The sequence below is a fragment of the Camelus dromedarius genome, chromosome 18 (assembly GCF_036321535.1).
Source record: "Camelus dromedarius isolate mCamDro1 chromosome 18, mCamDro1.pat, whole genome shotgun sequence".
Classification (NCBI taxonomy): domain Eukaryota; kingdom Metazoa; phylum Chordata; class Mammalia; order Artiodactyla; family Camelidae; genus Camelus; species Camelus dromedarius.
Genome location: NC_087453.1, coordinates 19,540,592 through 19,558,874, shown reverse-complemented (window position 1 = coordinate 19,558,874; position 18,283 = coordinate 19,540,592). Strand labels below are relative to the sequence as shown.

Genomic DNA, 18,283 nt, shown 5'->3' with positions numbered 1-18,283 from the left:
AAAATAAAACAAGGTAATTAGTTAGGAGGATTATATGAAGTCATATAAATACATTTATTCCTAGCACTGAGCTCGGCAAATAATCTTAGCTCTCTTTCATCCTCTATAAATTAGTGGGTGACTATAAAATAATTATGATCTCATTTTTTAAAAGTGAATTAAAACTATATTGAAATTAACTTCGCCTCAAAAAGTTAAACACAGAATTACCACATGACCTAGCAATTTCATCCCAAGTATACCCACAAAGGAAGTGAAAACAGGTGCTTGAACAAATACATGAGTACACATATGTTCAGAGCAGTACTATTCACAATAGTCAAAAGGTGGAACCGACCTAAATTTCCATCAAGAGATGAATGGATACAAAAATTGTAGAATATACTATACATAATGAGTATTATTCAGCCATAAAAAGAAATGAAATATGGACATGCTACAGCATCAATGAACCTCAAAAACATCATGCTAAGTGAAAGAGGTATGATACAGAAGGTCACATATTTTTTTATTCCATTTGTATGAAATATCTAGAACAGGTAAATCCACAGACAGAAAGCAGGTGGTTGCTAGGAGTTTGGGGGAATGGGGAATAACTGCTAAATGTGTATAGAGTTTCCTTTTGGGGTGATGAAAATGTGTTGGAATTAGATGGAGGTGGTGGTTGTACAAACTGTAAATGTACTAAATGTCACAGAAATAAACTGTCAACTTTTTATGTGACTTTCACCTCAATTAAAAAAAATACACTGAGATGGCTTTTTTTCTTAATACCATTTTTTACTTATCAAGTTTGACAAATACCAGTAAGTTTAAAAAGGTCTTATACTGGGACGGGTATGCAGGGTGGGAAGATGAGCTAGTAACTTCTATGGAAGGTAAATCTACCAACATCTATCAAAGTTTATATGACAAATATCCAACACATCAAACTCTATACATAAGGCTATTATTTGTAGGGACAAAGAGTTGAAGTGAGCCAATATCCATCAACAGGTGACCAGCTAAATAAATTATGGTACACCCATATACTGGAACACTATACAGTTGTAAAAAGGAAGCAGGTAATTCTGTATGTATGGAATGGAATGCTTTGCAAGATAAAGTCAAGTGAAAACAGAGGCAGAATGGTGTTTATTTCACATCACCATCTGTACAAACAGAAAGGTGCCTGTCTCTCTTCTTCCCTCCTCCACCATGTGACTGGGCAGGCACAGGGTATCTCTGGAGGGACAGATGAGAGGTGGTAACAGCTTACCACTGGGAGGGGAACAAATTTTCTACTGTAGACTTGCTGTTCCTCTTGTAGTTTGAGTTTTTAAAAGACTTTAGGTATGTATTCTTTCCAAATAATAAATAAAATAAATGAAGAGTTTGGATTCAATGTAAAAGTTCTCAAAAACCTGGATTTTTTTTTACTCATATCTCCTTTCTCCAGGTAAATGGCTCCATTTTCTCTAACTGTTCCTCACAAGGCAGATCCCAAGACCTAGTCTTCACAGCCTGAACATTTAACATGGCTCTTCAGATGTGACCTGCCAAGCACTTGGGGTTCTGAGACCGACTTCCACCCCAGAGATTCCTGAGCTTTTGTGAGTCACTCATCTCTTGAAATGTGGATGAAAGTTATAGATTGTCACCCCAGGAAAATATCACCGGCTCAATTACACTCACCAACTTACAAACAGTCTCAGGTGACTGGACCCCAGCATGGGTTAGCCTTGGTACTTCTCAAAGCTGTATCCACAGCTACCACACAATGCTGGTTCTTGTCAAACTGGCTGATCACCAAAACACCCAAACTTTCAGTAATTTCTCCAAAAGCAGGCCTTTTCTCTCTTCTTATTTGTTAAAACATTAGTATTTACCAAATACTCCTATAAGTTTTCCTTTTGCAGTTTAGGCCCTGCTCTCCAGCTCTCTGGGATAATTCTGAATTCCATCCTAGCTCCTATACTGCATAACTCAGCCCCTCTCAGCCTGGTGTCACCTGTAAATTGACAATTACCTGCCTTGTGCCTTTATCAACATCTCTGACTAAAATTCTGAATGATTTTTTTCTCCACAAATGGATGCATTTGTTCCCATCTGAATCGACAGAAGAGATAACTGGCAGCTTCTGAGAAGCCTATTAAGGGCTCTAACACTTTTATTATCTAAGATCCAGGAAGACAGCATAAATCACTGTGCTGGGCAAGAAAACTAGTTCACAGCCACAGTTTGTTAAAAACAAAACAAAAACAATTTGGCAACATCTCACACACTTCAGCTTTCCATACTATAATGGACTGAATTGTGTCCACTCCAAATTCATATCAAAGCCCTTGGTTCAAGCCCTAATCTACAATATGATTCTATCTGGAGACACAGCCCTTAGGGAAGTAATTAAATGAAGTTTTAAGAGTGGGGCCCTAATCTGATAGGAACGGTGTCCTTATATAAGAGGAACAGACACCACAGAGCTCTCTTTGTGCATGTACAGAGGAAAGGCCACATGAGGACAGTGAGAAGGTGGCCATCTGCTAGACAGGAAGAAGCCTCACCAAAACCCAAAGCAGATGGCACTTTGATCTTGGACCTTTAGCCTCCAAAACTGTGAGAAAATTAATTTCTGTTGTTTAAGCTGACTACTACACATACCTATTTTAAAACAGTCAATACTGGAGTTCAATTAAAGAATGACAACACTGAGGACTAAGATCTTTCTCATCTACTTGTAATTTAATTATATTTACCTTGGACTTTCTAGGGCATTTGACTGGAGAAAAATGTATTAGGTAGGGGTGGGCTGGAGGTAGAGGGCAGGGAGATAGGAATTATGGTCAGAGAGTTAGGAAGGACTAGTACAACTCTGTATTGCTTCATGTGCTAAAATACAACATTTAATAAAGCTTTATTCCAAAAGCTATAAGCAGACATCACATGTAGATAATCTCACGGGTTAGCCACGCAGATATGAAAGTAAACTTTGGAATTTTATAGACTTTCTTTTTTAAATCCTCCAAATCCAAGAAAACTGGGTTTGGAGGTAACTCTCAGTTAATTAAAAACCCAACTGACTACAGTATCTCATTCCCCAGGGATGATGGGCAATGCCAGTTTTACTTGTCAGTTTACAAACAGACACATGAAGGTAATCGATACTAACAGGATAAAAATAGCTTGCCAGAAGAAATTCCCTAAATGGAAAACTAAAAGATGAAAGTTAGTGCCTGGGCACACACAGGTATCCAATACTGAACCTGTATGACCCTCAGTTTCCTAAACTGTGCAATGGAGATGGTAATCTCTAGTTCACAGGGCTGCTTAGAGGATTAAACAAAATCACTTCTAGGAAAAGCTAGCTCAATGTCTGCCACAAAGACGAGCTTAACAAATGTTAGCTTTTGTCAGCATATGTGTATGTTTAAATCAGCTTTGACATATAATTTAGTTATAATAAAATTCATAGATTTTTAAGAATGTATATTTTATGACTGAATAAAATGAGAACCAACCACAAAGTCACAAGAAAGGAGGAGGGCGGGAAAACCCTACCAAGAACTTCTGGTAAGGATTCACCATTTCACACACCATTAAGAACATTCATGATTCAACAGAAGAGGTCAAAATATCGACATCAACAAGAATTTGAAAGAAGTTGAATCCAACCCCCATGGATGACTCTGTGAGGTTCAAGACTTCAAATGGAGGAAATAACTGCAGATGTGGTAGAAACAGCAAGAGAACTAGAATTAGAAGTGGAGCCTGAAGATGGGACTGAACTGCTGCAATCTCATGATAAAACTGATGAAGAATTGTTTCTTATTGATGAGCAAAGAAAGTGGTTTCTTGAGATGGAATCTACTCCTGGTGAAGATGCTATGAAGACTGCTGAAGTGACAACAAATGATTCAGAGTATTAAATAAACTTAGCTGATAAAGCATGGTTTGAAGAGACTGATTCCCATTTTGAAAGGAGTTCTATGGTGGGTAAAATGCTATCAAACAGCATTGCCTGCTACAGAGAAATCATTCATGAAAGGAAGCGTCAATCAATGTGGCAAACTTTATTGCTGTCTTATTTTAAGAAATTGCCACAGTCACCCCAAGCTTCAGCAACCACCACCCTAATCAGTCAGCAGCCATCAATACTGAGGCAAGATCTTCCACCAGCAGAGATTATGACTCACTAAAGGCTCAGATAATGGTTGCATTTTTAGCTATAAAGTATTTTTTAATTAAGTTACGTATATTATTTTTTTAGACATAATGCTATTGCACACTTAATAGACTACAGTATAGTGTAAACATAACTTTACATGCACTAGGAAACCAAGAAGTTCATATATATACATGCTAAAGGCCCAGAAGAGGCATAGTGGAGCAAAAGGTATATGTATTTTTAACTCTGATAAACAATGGTTCTTAACTTTTTTGAGGTTCCGGATCTATTCAAAAATCTGATGGCTATAGACTTGGCCCCCCAAAATAATGAATAGATATATACACACATAAATCTTACATACTCTAGGAGTCCTCACATGGGTTAAATCTCCAGAAATACTGAAAGAGCTAGATGATTTAGGAGTGATCTCAGAGCTACAATGTCAAAATTCTGACAACTTAGAGACTTTACCTTGGTTAATTTCAGCTGCAGAAGGCCCCAAGCTCAAGCTCTTCTTCTGCTGAGCATTTTTGGCAAGAAGTGTGTGCTTGTCATCATTCCCTGTATCCATCTCTGAAATGGTGACAGCCAGGATCCGGCAGAAATTAGCAAGCTGCTGCTGATCAAAATTGGATACTAAAGAACTCAGATTGGGGACTTCATCTAGTCGGATCATTTCCTACAAAAGACAAGAAGCAAATCCTCATGCTAAGTTTATCTGAGATTGGATATGCCCCTCTTTTGCATTCTGCTAAGAATGGGGCTTGGCAGCTAGACCACTTAGGTTCAAATCCCAGCTCTGCAATTTGCAGCTGTGCAACCTTAGGTAAGCCATGAAACCTCCATAAGTCTCTTTTTGCTCATCTGTTAAATGGGACTAACTTACCTCACAGAATTGGTTTGAGGATTAAACCCGCTGAGCACCTCTATTCTTACTCTATACCTTTGCTCATGTGCCCTATTTTGCCTATTTAAAAAAACAAATGCCTACCACTCAAGTTTTATCAATCAGAAATTGCCATTCTTGCTACAGATACTTTTAAGACATTAAACTTATTTCAAATATAGCTGACGACTCCTGTGCATCCCCACTGAGTTGCATTCATTTCTCTCCTCAAGAGGTAACTACTATTTTGAATTTTTTCTTATTTCTATGCATGTTTTTACACTTACAAACATTTCATAAAAATGAATGGTATTGTTCGCAAACTAGCGTGTATAAAACAAATAAGCTACAAGGATATATTGTACAGCATAGAGAATATAGCCAATACTAACTTTAAATGGACTACAATCTATAAAAATTTGAATCACTATATCGAATACCTGAAACTAATATAGATCAACTATACCTCAGTAAAAAATAAAACAAAAATACATGGTTTTGTTCTGCATGCACAGCATGAACGATACATTATATGTTACTTTTCACAGTCAACAATGAGATTCAACTACACTGATAAGTAGCTCTAATTCACTCATTTCTCACTATTTTAATCCATGATTTATTTAATCATGCTCCTTTTTACATATGTTTAGGTGGACTACAGTTTTTTCACTGTTAAACAATGTTGCAATGAACATTCCTATAGGTGTCTCTCTGTGTACATGCACTTGGAACCAATTATCCAGAGTTAATGCTAACAGCATTCCTGCCTTTTTCCTTATTAGAAATATTTCCAAAGTTTCAGCATTAAGACTGACGTTTGCTGTAAATTTTAACAAATATCCAATATAAAGAAATCTTCCTTCTATTCTTTTATCATGAATGAGTATTGAATTTTATGAAATGCTTTTGTCATTTTGTTATATTCTCATTTTTTTCTTCCTTAATATCTGCAAATGTACATAACATGAGATTCTCTCCTTCTGAAACATCCTTATATTCTTTAGATAGTATCTGCTACCTTTCATCCCACTAATTTACTTAACTTCCACTGGATTGGGTATTTTTCTATTACTGCCCATGTCACATGATCTTGTAATAATTTGTTCCTGTACCTAATTTCCCAAATAAACTGACACTGCGTTGAGGGAGGGGTGTATCTTACCTTCTCTCCAGAGCTTCAGTACATAGAACCTGGTAGCGAGGGTTATCAGTAAATGTGTACTGAACAAGTGAATGATTTCAAGAAGCCGAAATTAGTGCTTTCATTTTTAAGAATCACTGTTCTGGGATTCAGTTTCCCCACGAGTATGCTTGGGCATAGGTTACAGGTGACCCAGGCCATAATACTTATGCCTCTGCCCTCAGGGCAGTGCTTTCCTAGGTGCTGGGTCACAGAGTATGTGCATGTTCAATCAGAAAACAAAACAGATATATTCTGATGCTATAAAAAGGTAATGGCACCATAGAAATGTTTCCAGTGATACACATTCTCACCAACATTTGCCTGTGCTGGCTCTCTCACTGTGGTCTTAATTTGCATTTCCCTGTTATCAACGAAGTTAAGCATCTTCTCTTACATTTATGGACCATTTGTTTCTCTTCTGTGGAATGCATGCTCCTGTCCTTCCCCATTTTTCTTCTGGGCCATTTGTCTTTCCCTTGCTGATTTGCAAGAATTTGTGATGAATTTTGAATACCAATCTTTTGTTAACTGCATGGGTTGCAAACATGTTTTCCCAGTTTGTGGTATGTGTCCCCACTTTCTTTACAGTGTCTATCTCCCTTTCAAACTGCACCGAGGTACCCATAACATTCAGCAAAACTCATCACTACTTTTGGCAACACAGAAAAGAATGAGAAGGAATGAGAAGGCAAGAAGGACAAGCAGGAGAAGTTATGAAGGAGAAATCCTAGAGTCCTATGCTGAGAGTGCCAGGGAGTCTGGAGTTTCCGCCCTGGAAGCCCCCTCACACACTGGATAGAGCACACAACTATTGGGAAACTAACAAAGCCTTTTTATCAAAGGGCACAAAGGCTCTGTCTGGGACCTGCACACATCTCTGATGTGTTCCTACAGACAATGGGTCACTTGTGCACCTCCTGCCTGGGCAAAAACAAGCAGGGCTGGGGACAGTGCAGCAGAAAGACAGAAATGAAAGCTGGGGTCACCACAATGAGCATGGGTACTCTTTCCTGGCAACAGCAACTCTAAGAGGCTGCTTCTACCTCCTCGATAGTGTGAGAGAAATCTGCCAACCTGCAACGAACACAAAGGCATGGAGCAAGGTCTGCGGGAAGTAAGCCAGGCCCTAACAAGCATTACACCAAAAATCTATTATAGTGATTCTCTAACATGTCTATGGATGTGGTTTTTGGGGTCTGTGAGTTCTCGATGATAAGTTTTTAATTTAGCGGCTTCATTTTAATCATAGTGTGTTACTGTTTTTTTGTTTTTTTTTTTAAAAGCATATTCTGGATCATCTGAGTGTCCATCTTATGACCAACTGTCAGGATTTCAGTGCTCATATCTGTATCTCCTATGTTGGTGCCAATTAAACTTTAACTGTTGAAGACCAATGATAAAAAATAGAGGTGAATGTAGTAGTGAGAGTCAAATATCACCACCAAGGGGAACATATCCTAATGAAAGAAGGTTTCACAGCAGTTCAAATATAGAAAAGTAGTAGGAGAATGGAGTCATCACCCAGCATACAGTGGGATAGCTATGCTAAAAATTAGATTCTACATCATACTATTTAATGAGGGGCAATTTGATCTCAGCAAATTAACATTAGCTATCTCATGAAATTCACAAAGTTAATCTGAACTTTTGAGTTTCGTAATTAGTTTGATTTCTATTTATCTGTTTAGGTTTTATAGCCATCTAAGACATATTAGTATAAGGAGTATAACCTAGTGAATATATTTAAATAACCCAAAAAATAATTTAACACTAGGAGTATGGTAGAATTTTTCTTTTTTAAAAGAGTTCTGTACATTATTCAGGTTTGTGAATCCAATTGTCTGAGACACCCTCCTCCAACCCGGCATCCACCTGCTACAGGACATAGCTCACCTTTTTAACACCCAAGATATCTTCAATGAGAGTTGCGGTTTGTAAGAATGTCTTCTTACTCGTCATCAGTGTAAACAGGAAGATCACAAAGTCATTCTTTTCTGCCAAACGCTTTGTAACCCCTTCCGTCTATCATAAGGGAGAAGAAGAGAAAAGGCAGAATAGGTTATAACCACAAAATAAAATATGAAGGGCAAAATATTCCTTCTAGACACTGGAAAAGCAGTTCCACACTACACGAGGAATTGCTGGCTGAGCCCCTAAATCCCTAAAACTATATACAAAATATTGTGTGCAAATGCATTTTTCTGGGGAGGAGTTTTTTCATGATATCCATCCTAGTTCTTAACCATATCTACCTAGTATCTAAATGAACAGCTACAAACCAGCATCCAGTTAGGCCAAGTTTCATTTGGCCAGCAGTACTTTAAAATTTTGCATTTACAAGTCTTTAGGCAGGACATGCTCACTCCACGTCTGTCACAATTTGCACAAATCCCCACTCCAAGACAGTCAACTTCAAACATTTCTTGTTTTCTGTCTGAGCCTTGGAGGCACTGGTGTTTGCAACTCTAGCCCTAGGTTTCCACCTAATCTGGATTTAAGCCAGATCAGCACAAAGTTGTATCATATTATTCTATATTTTTTATGTTTTTATTTCTTTTTTTAAACAGAACTATATTTTTCTGGAATGCCATTAATATTAGGTGTCATTATTAACAGCCTCATAAGACTGTCTCTTATGACTACTGACTATCAATAATGGAGTTATTACATCGTACATACATCATCTTTTTTCATAAGGACAATTTCTTACTGGCGTTAGTTACAAGAATAATTGTGCACTAAAAGAAAAACCCCAGTAATTTTTACCTTATGGGTCTGTCTGTGCCTATCTATGCCACTAGCTACACATGGCTACTGAGCACTTGAAACATGGCTAGTCTGAACTTAGAGGTGCTCTGACAGTAAAAAGCACACTGGATTTTGAAAGCGTAATACAAAAAAAGAATGTAAATATCTCATTAATAATTACTTATATTAATCACATATTGGAATAATGTTATTGATACATTGTGTTAAATAAAATCCATTAAAATAAAACCCATTATTAAAATTAATTTATTTCTTCCTATTTCTTTTCTTACTTTCTAAAATATGTGGCTACAAGGAAAGTTAAAGTAACCTAAGTGTTTTGTATTATAGTTCTATTGCATAGCACTATTACAGATGTCCAACTGTGTAAGTGTTGAAACATATTTCTCTATTTGCATTGGTTGCTAGAAGCTTAAAGCCAAATTTGTACCCCATCCATAGTACAAATGATTTTATTTTCAGCCCAGTTCCTGGATACCTGCTTCTAAATCAATGATCTTGGTTGATTTTACAAACTCCTAATAAGATGCCTTAAATCTTATTTTTGAATGAGGCAAAAAATGAAGTGGAATTAAATGTCCTTTTTGTGTTAACATCACTTTCAGGTTTCATTTCTACCTAGCATTTGTTTCATTCTGCTGTGTATGATCCACTATTTATAGTTTACGACGTAAGTTCTCAAAAGACAGGTACTATGTCTCATAAAAATCAGCATCTGTGTAACGCTTTACAAAGTGCTTTCACATCATCTCATTTTTATCCTCACAACAACCCTATGATGTTAGATTGATTATTAACTGCACTCTACTGGTAAGAAACTAAAGCACAGGAAGGTGAATTAATAAGCATGAAGTCAAGAACCAGAACCCTAAATCAAGTTCTAGCACCAAATGCTAGGCTCTTTCTACCAAACTGCTTCTTCTATTCACCATTCTTTCTCATTCAGTGATCAGTATAGTAGAGCGTCCTGCTCGATACATGGGTGGGTCTTCTGGTTCTTACTTTGTTTTCTAACAAGAAAAATGAAGGAATAGGCATAATGGGGTTGAAAGGAATCTTAAAGGTCAGACACTCTTCCAACGCTTGAATCCATTTAACAAGTAGTTGCTCAGTTTCTGATTGGACACCTCCAGGGCTAAAGGAGTCACTACCTGCTGAAGCAGCCCTGGCTCTTAACAATTACTATGAAACTCTGCTATTCCATAATTTCCACTTGTTGGTACTGGTTCTCAGGTACACATAAAACAAGTTCTAATTCCCAATGTTTGAAAGTAACTGTCATGTCTACCACCTTTACTCACATGTTCCTTTCTCAAGCACTGCAGATGTGGTAGGGAGATAAATGAAGCCACAGTGGTGGGGTACTTACACAGACACAGGTATTATACAGGATGCTCAAACAGTCCTTGGACATTTCATCACTTACTAAAAGTGAAAGGGAGATAACTGGTTATTTTTCTCATTGGAAAGATAGTATAACAGACAAATTTTTTAACGTAAGAACTGTTCTTCATAATCCCCTCCAAGATGATTGTTCTTTAGCATACCTTTTCTTGTTTACCAAAGAGCTTCATGGCACCCATCAGAACCTACAAACCAATTTGTGTACTGCCTTTTGGTATGAAATAGTAGCCATTTTCTTACTATGCTCCGGTCTTCACAATTTCAAGCTGTTGTATTAACACTTAATAAGCCATGTTCCCTTTGTAGTTTGCTTAGAATATATCCAGGGTTTTTGTTTTATTTTGCTATTTAAATAGACTAAAAATAAATAACATAATGTGTAGCCCTTTCATGCATGTGCTGAATTGGTTCCCTAGAAGACATTTCCAAAAGTAGAATTACTAGAATTCAAAGTATAAGCACCTTGATTGTTTTTGTTATAAATTTCCATTAAAAGTTCTACTAGCAGCAAACAAGGATATCATTTTTACTACAGACTCAAAGTATTTTGTTTTTGGGGTTTTGTTGTTGTTGTTGTTGTTATTTGTATTGGCTAAAATGGCTTTTAATCCCTGACCTGCTAACTTCAATAACGAACTAGTTACTTCTCTGTGAGCAGGAACAGGAGAGTGCAACAAAAAGGAAACTAAATTTTCGTGACCCAAAAACTAGGAGATGATAAAACTGAGTATGAATCATGTATAAAGTGTATTGTCTGGTATTACTTTTATTTTTAAAAACTGTTTCCATTCATTCCCATGCTGCCACAAACTCATTAAAATGTTAGGCCTCCCTCCAAGATCCCAATGGGCAACCCTGCCAAGCCAGCTTGACCAGAAGGGTCACTTGATATAATCTGGAGACAATGCAGATGTCCTATATCCCTCATCACTATCTTTCAACCTATGGGAGCTTTTTGGGTTGTTTATTTACTTCATTACTTCAGAGCAGGCTGAAACACCACATCAGTACATCTCAGTACTTCTAGACCTTTCATTTTCAAAGGGAAATGGAATTAACTCGTTCATCAAATATTTATTCAGCACGTACTCTAGAGCAGATACAGAATATACAGTGTTTGGCAACGGAAATAAAAAACACAAAATCTCAGCCCTCATAGAACTTATAAACCTAGTGGGAGAAACTACAAAGATGTAATTCTTTCAGCCCAGTGCTTTTCACACTATTTCTTTTAAAGCACCAGAGCTGTATTCCAACCTAGTATAAAACACATAAAGACAGCTGCTTAGTTAGGGGTGGAGAGAGCATCCTGCAGCAGAATGTAAGGCATATCCTCTTTATGTTAAGAGTTAGGGAGGGAAAGAAGAGAAACTCCTATGAATTACCATCGTATCAGCAGGTTGGGAAATGAGGACCAGTGGCTGACAAATATACTTACTTTTCAGCTTCTGTCCCCGAATAGAGATTGTAGGCCTCATAAGAATTTCTACAAGGAGCTATTAAAAAAAAAAAGAAACAAAAGTTGGATAAAGCTTTCACAATTAATTGAAAGTACAACTTAAAAAACCATCTTTACCATGACAACTCATGGCCCAAATATCCGTTGTGGCACCATAAGACCCCCTTATTCTCAACACAGGCAGAAGGCAGTGAAGTTCTGGGAAATGAGCACTGTACCAAGAGTCAGGAAACCTGCCTTTTAGTCGCAGCTCAGCTACCTATTCCCCTGTAAACACGGGCAAGTCAATGTTTCTCCATGGCCTCAGCGCTCTCATTTTTTTTTAAAGCCTGTAAAATTAGTTAATCTCTGGGATCCAATGTAGCTTTAACTTTTTTTAAAGCTACACAACATCATCATTGTGATTCCTCTTTTGCTTAAAGAACACTGGTGTTCTTTTACAAATATAAGTTTATAAAAAGAATCACAAAAGATATACCAATACTGTTAATACTAATTTCTACAGGGAACTGAGGAGGATATCCATTCATTTTTCATTTTACATACCTCTAATACAACACATAATTTTGCTTCAATGGTTTACAATAAATATGCATTGAAAACCCATTCTGTTGAAACAAAGGACAGTTTATAATGATAAAAAGGTCAATCCATCAGGAAGATACAATAATTATAAACATATGCACCTAACAGCAGAGCCTCAGAATACACTGAAGCAAAAGCTGACAGAATGGAAGGAAACAGACAATTCAAAACCAATAGTTGGACACTTCGATATCTGACTTTCAATAAAGGATAGACAATCAGGCATCACCAAAGAAGAAGACTTGACCACTATAAAACAACAAGTTCCAATAGACAGCTATAAAACACCCTGCCTACCAAGGGCAGAATACACATTATACTCAAGCAAACATGGAATATTTTCTAGGATAAATCATATGTTAGACCATAAAGTAAGCCTCATTAAATTTAAAAGGATTGAAATCATACAAAGCATGCTCGTTTACCACATGAAATGAAATTATAAATTGGTAACAGAGAGAAATTTGGGAAATTTATAAAAGTAGATGATTAAAAATCAAATTCTCAACAATCAATGAGTCAAAGAAGAATTCACAAGGGAAATTAGAATACTTTGAGATGGATCAGTATACTGAAACTTGTGATACAGTTAAAGCAGTATTTAGAGGGAAATTTATAGTTGTAAATGCTTATATTAAAAAAAGGAGGTGGGTCAATCTTAAACCAATAACAGAATCTTCCACTTCAACTTCATTGGAAAGAGGCGCAAGCCAAATTCAAAGCAAGCAGAAGAAAAGAAATAACAAGGATTAAAATGGAAACTAATTAAGTAGAGAATAAAAAATAATAGAGTATCAACAATATCACCATTGACCTTATAGAAAACAAAAATTACCTTCCTCCTGATGGATACTTTTAACTATTATATATAATGCTACACTAAGCATCTTTGTATACAATGCTTTATCTCATTTTGACTTACGTCTTCATGAGAGATTCACAGAAATGGAAACGACAGGGCAAACTGAGTAATGATCTTTAAAGGTTTTGAGGCCTACTACACAAATGCTTTTCAAACAAGATGCCCCACTTTTCAGAGTCATCCAAGAAGATGTAAGATGCTTATCTGCATAGAGTATTATACTTAAAATAAAATGGATAACGGAGTATGTCAGTGAATAAAGTAAAAATCTTTGAATGCCAAGATAAGGATCATACCTGGCCCACTGACATATTTCATTTGGTCCATATCTACTGAAAAGCTGGGAGATTTCACATAAGAATCTAGATTTCTTACATCCCTCAGGACAAAGGTCAATGGGAATAGAAGAGTCATTTCCCCATAAAGTAGACATGCACTCTTCACTCCTTCATAATCACTGTTTTCATTTAATTTATGCAGGTCATCTTACTCTGGGTCTGCTTCACTGTAGTAAGTTACCTACCTGACCTCACAGGCATCTGAGTTTACAAACTCTAGGACACACTCTTCACTGTCTTGTTAGGGATTTGGTCAAGTTGACGAGGAGTGGCCTAGCCACCAGTGTAGCCAGTTATTCTAATTCAGCTGAGCTTTGGGCAGCACAGGAAGAGGGAATTATTGTGGAGCCTTACCAGTGATTGGCAGAGAAAGAAACAAAGAGCTCTGTCTGAAAAATACTTTCAGGAGCAAGATGACAAGAGAGTTCAGCAAGAAGAAATGCACCCAACTAACAGTGAAAAGCAAAAAGACCCAAGCAAAAGCCATATTTATGAACAGACTGAGATTCCTGGAGAAGCTTATCTAACTCAAAGTAGGAGAGAAAAACTCCACAAAATCAAGCGCCATTGATCCAAAAATGTCCTAAGATGGGACAGGCACTTGTACCAGAAAGCCACATTTTCACTGCAAATAGTCATCAGGCTAGAGACTCACATATTCTTTTCCCTCCCATAAACCCATTGGTTTCTATTAAGTAAATTCCTTGATGAACAATTCAGTAGTGAAGGGTCCCTTAAGCTGGCCAGTAAGTATATGCTAAAGGACCACTGGGACTGCTTAGGAGAGGGACTGCTGAGCAACAAATAAGGAACACAGGCTATGACTGATGCTATGGATGCAAACGTTCAACACTCAATCTTTGTTTCTGTGGAAAACAGTATCTTTAAGGAAACATTTTTTAAGTTGAACTATAACATGATACAGCAAAGAGTGTAAGTTGTAAATGTACAGCTCCAGTTTAACAAGGTGAACATTATTCCTGCACAGTCACTACTCAGATCAAGATACAACACAACCAAAACACCCTGAAAGCCTCCTTCGTGCTCCCAGTGGCAGGGGCAAGGACAGAGATCCGAGGGAAAAAAAGTAGGATCCCAGGACCCTCAATCATTACATCAAAACAGATTTCAAATGGTGTAAAAATTTAGACATGTATGATAAAAACTTTAAATATTAGAATGAACACAGTTTAAAATCCAACAGTGAAAAAAGCAAGAAAAACTCTAAAGCCATAAAACGAAAGATTGATCAATCTGACAACCTAAAAAGCAAATATTTTCATATTGAAAAGTATCATAAACAACATCAAAATTCAATTTTCAAAATAGGGGAAAAAATAGAACACATGTGACAAAGGACTTTTAAAAACTGAGTACTTACAAATTACTATGATCTGAATGCTTGCCCTTCCAAAATTCACATGTTAAATCCTAATACCCAATGTGATGGCATTAGGAGGTGTGGCTTTTGTGGGTGATTAGGTTGGGAGGGCAGGGCCCTCATGAATGGGATTATGCCCTTATGAAAGAGGCTCCAGAGAGATTCCTTAGCACCTTTCCTCATGTGAGGACACATACAGAAGCTGGCAGTCTGCAACCCAGAAGAGGACATTTACCAAACACCAAATCTGCCAGTGCCATGAACTTGGACTTCTCAGGCTTCAGAACTATGACAAATACATTTCTGTTATTTATAAACTACCCAATCTGTGATATTTTGTTATAGCAGCCTGAACAAACTAAGACAGAAAATCAGTAAGAGAAAGGCCTAATAACCAATTAGAAAAAACTGCAAAAGCCACTAACAGACAATTGGCGGAAAAGAAACTACTTATAAATGCATGAAAAGATATTAAATTTCACTCACAAAAACATGCAAATTTTTAAAACTATGAAGAGAATATATTAAAAAAAAAACCTCTTACAACTCATAATAAGAAGATAACCCTATTAAAAAATGAGAAAAGGAAACAGACATTTCTCCAAGACAGATATACAAATGACCTGTAAGCACATTACATGATGCTCAACAGCAACAGCCAATGGGAAAATGCAAATCAAACCCAAGTGAGCTAACACTTCACACCCAGTAGGATGGCTATAATCAATAATGCAGAAAATAACAAGAGTTAAGGAATTTGTGGAAAAATTAGAACCCTCATGCACTGCTGGTAGGCATGTAAAATGGTGCAACTGCCTTGGAAAAAACAGTCTGACAGATTATCAAAGAATTAAATATATGAGTTACCATATGACCAAGCAATCCCACTTTAAGGTATATACCCAAAATTAATGAAAACATATTTCCATACAGAAACTTGTACACAGATGTTAAGAACAGCATTATTTGTGGTAGCAGAAAGGCAGAAACAACCCAAATGTCTATCAACTGACAAACAGACATACAAAATGTGGTATATCCATACAAAGGAATATTATTCACCCATTAAAAGGAATAAAGTGCTGATATGCTACAATGTAGATGAACTCTGAAAACATTAAGCTAGGTGAAAGAAGCCAGTAACAAAAGATCACATATTACATGACTCCATTCATATGAAATGTCGAGAACAAGGATATCTACAGAGACAGAAAGGAGATTGATAGTTGCCTATGATGGGGTTGAAGTTGGAGGAATAGGGGAGTGATAGCTAAAATAAATGTAGTTTCTTTCTGGGGTGGTAAAAATGTTCTAAAATTGTGGTGGTAGTTGCACATATCTATGAATACACTAAAAAACACTGATTTGTACATTTTAAATGGGTGAATTATATGGTATGTGAACTATATCTCAATAAAACTGCTTTAAAAAACTGGAGAGAGACAATTTCTCTCATATCTGCTTAGTAAATATTTAAAATACTTAAAAGTATACTGTTCAGTAAAGGAGGCTACTGTGTGCTGGAAATGTTCCATTCAGTGATTTGGGTGGTAGCGACAAAGGTGAACTTATTTTTTGGCAATTACTGGTGTACTTTACTGCATGCAAGTCATACAAAGTCCATAAAAACATGCCGTGTTGGTGATGGTGTGGATAAACAGACACTCTTATCTTTGTTACTGGGGATGTAAATTGATAAAATCTCTTAGGTATGTAAACTGACAAGTTTATAAACAATAAAAGGTACATATGCTTTGATCCCAAAGGTGTTTAGTACTCACATGTACAAAAACCTTTACTGCAACCCTGTTTGTTATAGGAAATGCGTGAGAAAACTCTAAATGTCCATCAATTGGGGCCTGGGTAAATAAATTATGGCATAATTACACCAGGCATGGGGGAGGGTATAGTTCAGTGGGAGAGCGCATGCATAACATGCATAAGGTCCTGGGTTTAATCCCCAGTACCTCCGTTAAAAAAAAAAGTTAATATAAATAAATAAACCTAATTACCTCCCCTCCAAAAACAAACAAAAGAGAAAACACCAGGCAATACTATATAGCTGTTTAAAATAATGAGGCAGATTTACATGTACTAAAATGAATCTATCTCCAAGCTAGAGAATTACATGGAAAAAGCAAGATGCAGAGCTGTGTACCTGTATATACAGTATGCCATCACTACATGGGGAAAAAAAAAGTCTAAGGGGGGTAACTATTTACACACACACATATTACCCCAGAACATCTCTGAAAGGAGATAGAAGAAACTTGTAATCACGGCTGCCTCTGAGGAGGGAACATGCGGAAATAGGAGACATACCTTTTACTCTGTGCCTTAAATAAAAGATGGATATATTATCAATTCAAATAAATCTAATCCTTCTAATGTAAAAGTTATGGTGCTTCTACACAGGTGAGCGCCACTGAGCTTCTAAAGATTAAAATTCTGAAATGTTTGCTATAAATTTTAAAATGTTTCCTATCTCCCATTTCAAGGGTTTAATTAAGTCATTAAGTTGTGATAGTAATAATAAACAATTACTTACATCAACACCTCCAAACAAGTCAAAAATATAAGTATTTGGATAAGTGGTTTCTTGGGTAAGTTTCCTCTCTTCAGTAACAAATGCCATAGCCTCCATGGAGAGAAGAGGAGAAATTTCCTAGTTTAAAAAAAGTATACAGAGGGACATTTAGCTTTCGTATCCAACACAAACCAGACACCAAAACAACAGCTTGCATTTTAGTTGCAATTTGAATTCATGACAGCCCCAAAACAGCAACACCCCCACCCCACAGTCAAATGAACCATAAAAAAATAATAATCTTACAGAAAAGCTGATTGAATAAAATTTGTAGTAAGAGCAGTAATAACTAACCTATTAAATGCTTATTATGTACTAAGCATGGTTCTAAGTACTTCATATATTAGTTCTTTTAATCCTCACAACCCTATGAGATAACAGTAACTTATCAGCCCAATTTTACAGATAAGGAAACTAAGGTACAAAGAAGTTGTCAATGTCACACAGGGTATATGACAGAACCAGGACTTAAACCTAGGAAGTCTGGCTCCAGAGTCTGTGCTTACAGAAGGAAACAGAATGCTTCTGGGTGACTAGGAGATAAAGTAAGACGAACACAAGACCCTACCCACTATGCTCCCTCCTCAGGAACTTTGAGGGAGATGGAACACACCGGGCTAGAGCAATGACTCTCACACTGTGCTGAGCATCAGAATCATCTAAAGGGCTCCTTAATACC

The 18,283-nt window shown here is 36.8% G+C and overlaps 1 protein-coding gene across 5 annotated transcripts in view; it reads right to left on the bottom strand.

Annotated features, from left to right (window-relative positions):
• TRPC4AP (transient receptor potential cation channel subfamily C member 4 associated protein) overlaps positions 1 to 18,283 on the bottom strand; it is a 61,995-nt gene that overhangs the window by 23,663 nt on the left and 20,049 nt on the right. For all 5 annotated transcript variants that reach the window (XM_031433941.2, XM_031433939.2, XM_031433937.2 and 2 more), the window contains exons 3-7: positions 17,566 to 17,682; positions 11,831 to 11,888; positions 10,358 to 10,413; positions 8,113 to 8,241; positions 4,619 to 4,826 (exon numbers count right to left, since the gene is read on the bottom strand). In XM_031433941.2, coding sequence (XP_031289801.1) covers positions 4,619 to 4,826; positions 8,113 to 8,241; positions 10,358 to 10,413; positions 11,831 to 11,888; positions 17,566 to 17,682 — 568 coding nt within the window. The remainder of the gene's footprint in view (positions 1 to 4,618; positions 4,827 to 8,112; positions 8,242 to 10,357; positions 10,414 to 11,830; positions 11,889 to 17,565; positions 17,683 to 18,283) is intronic.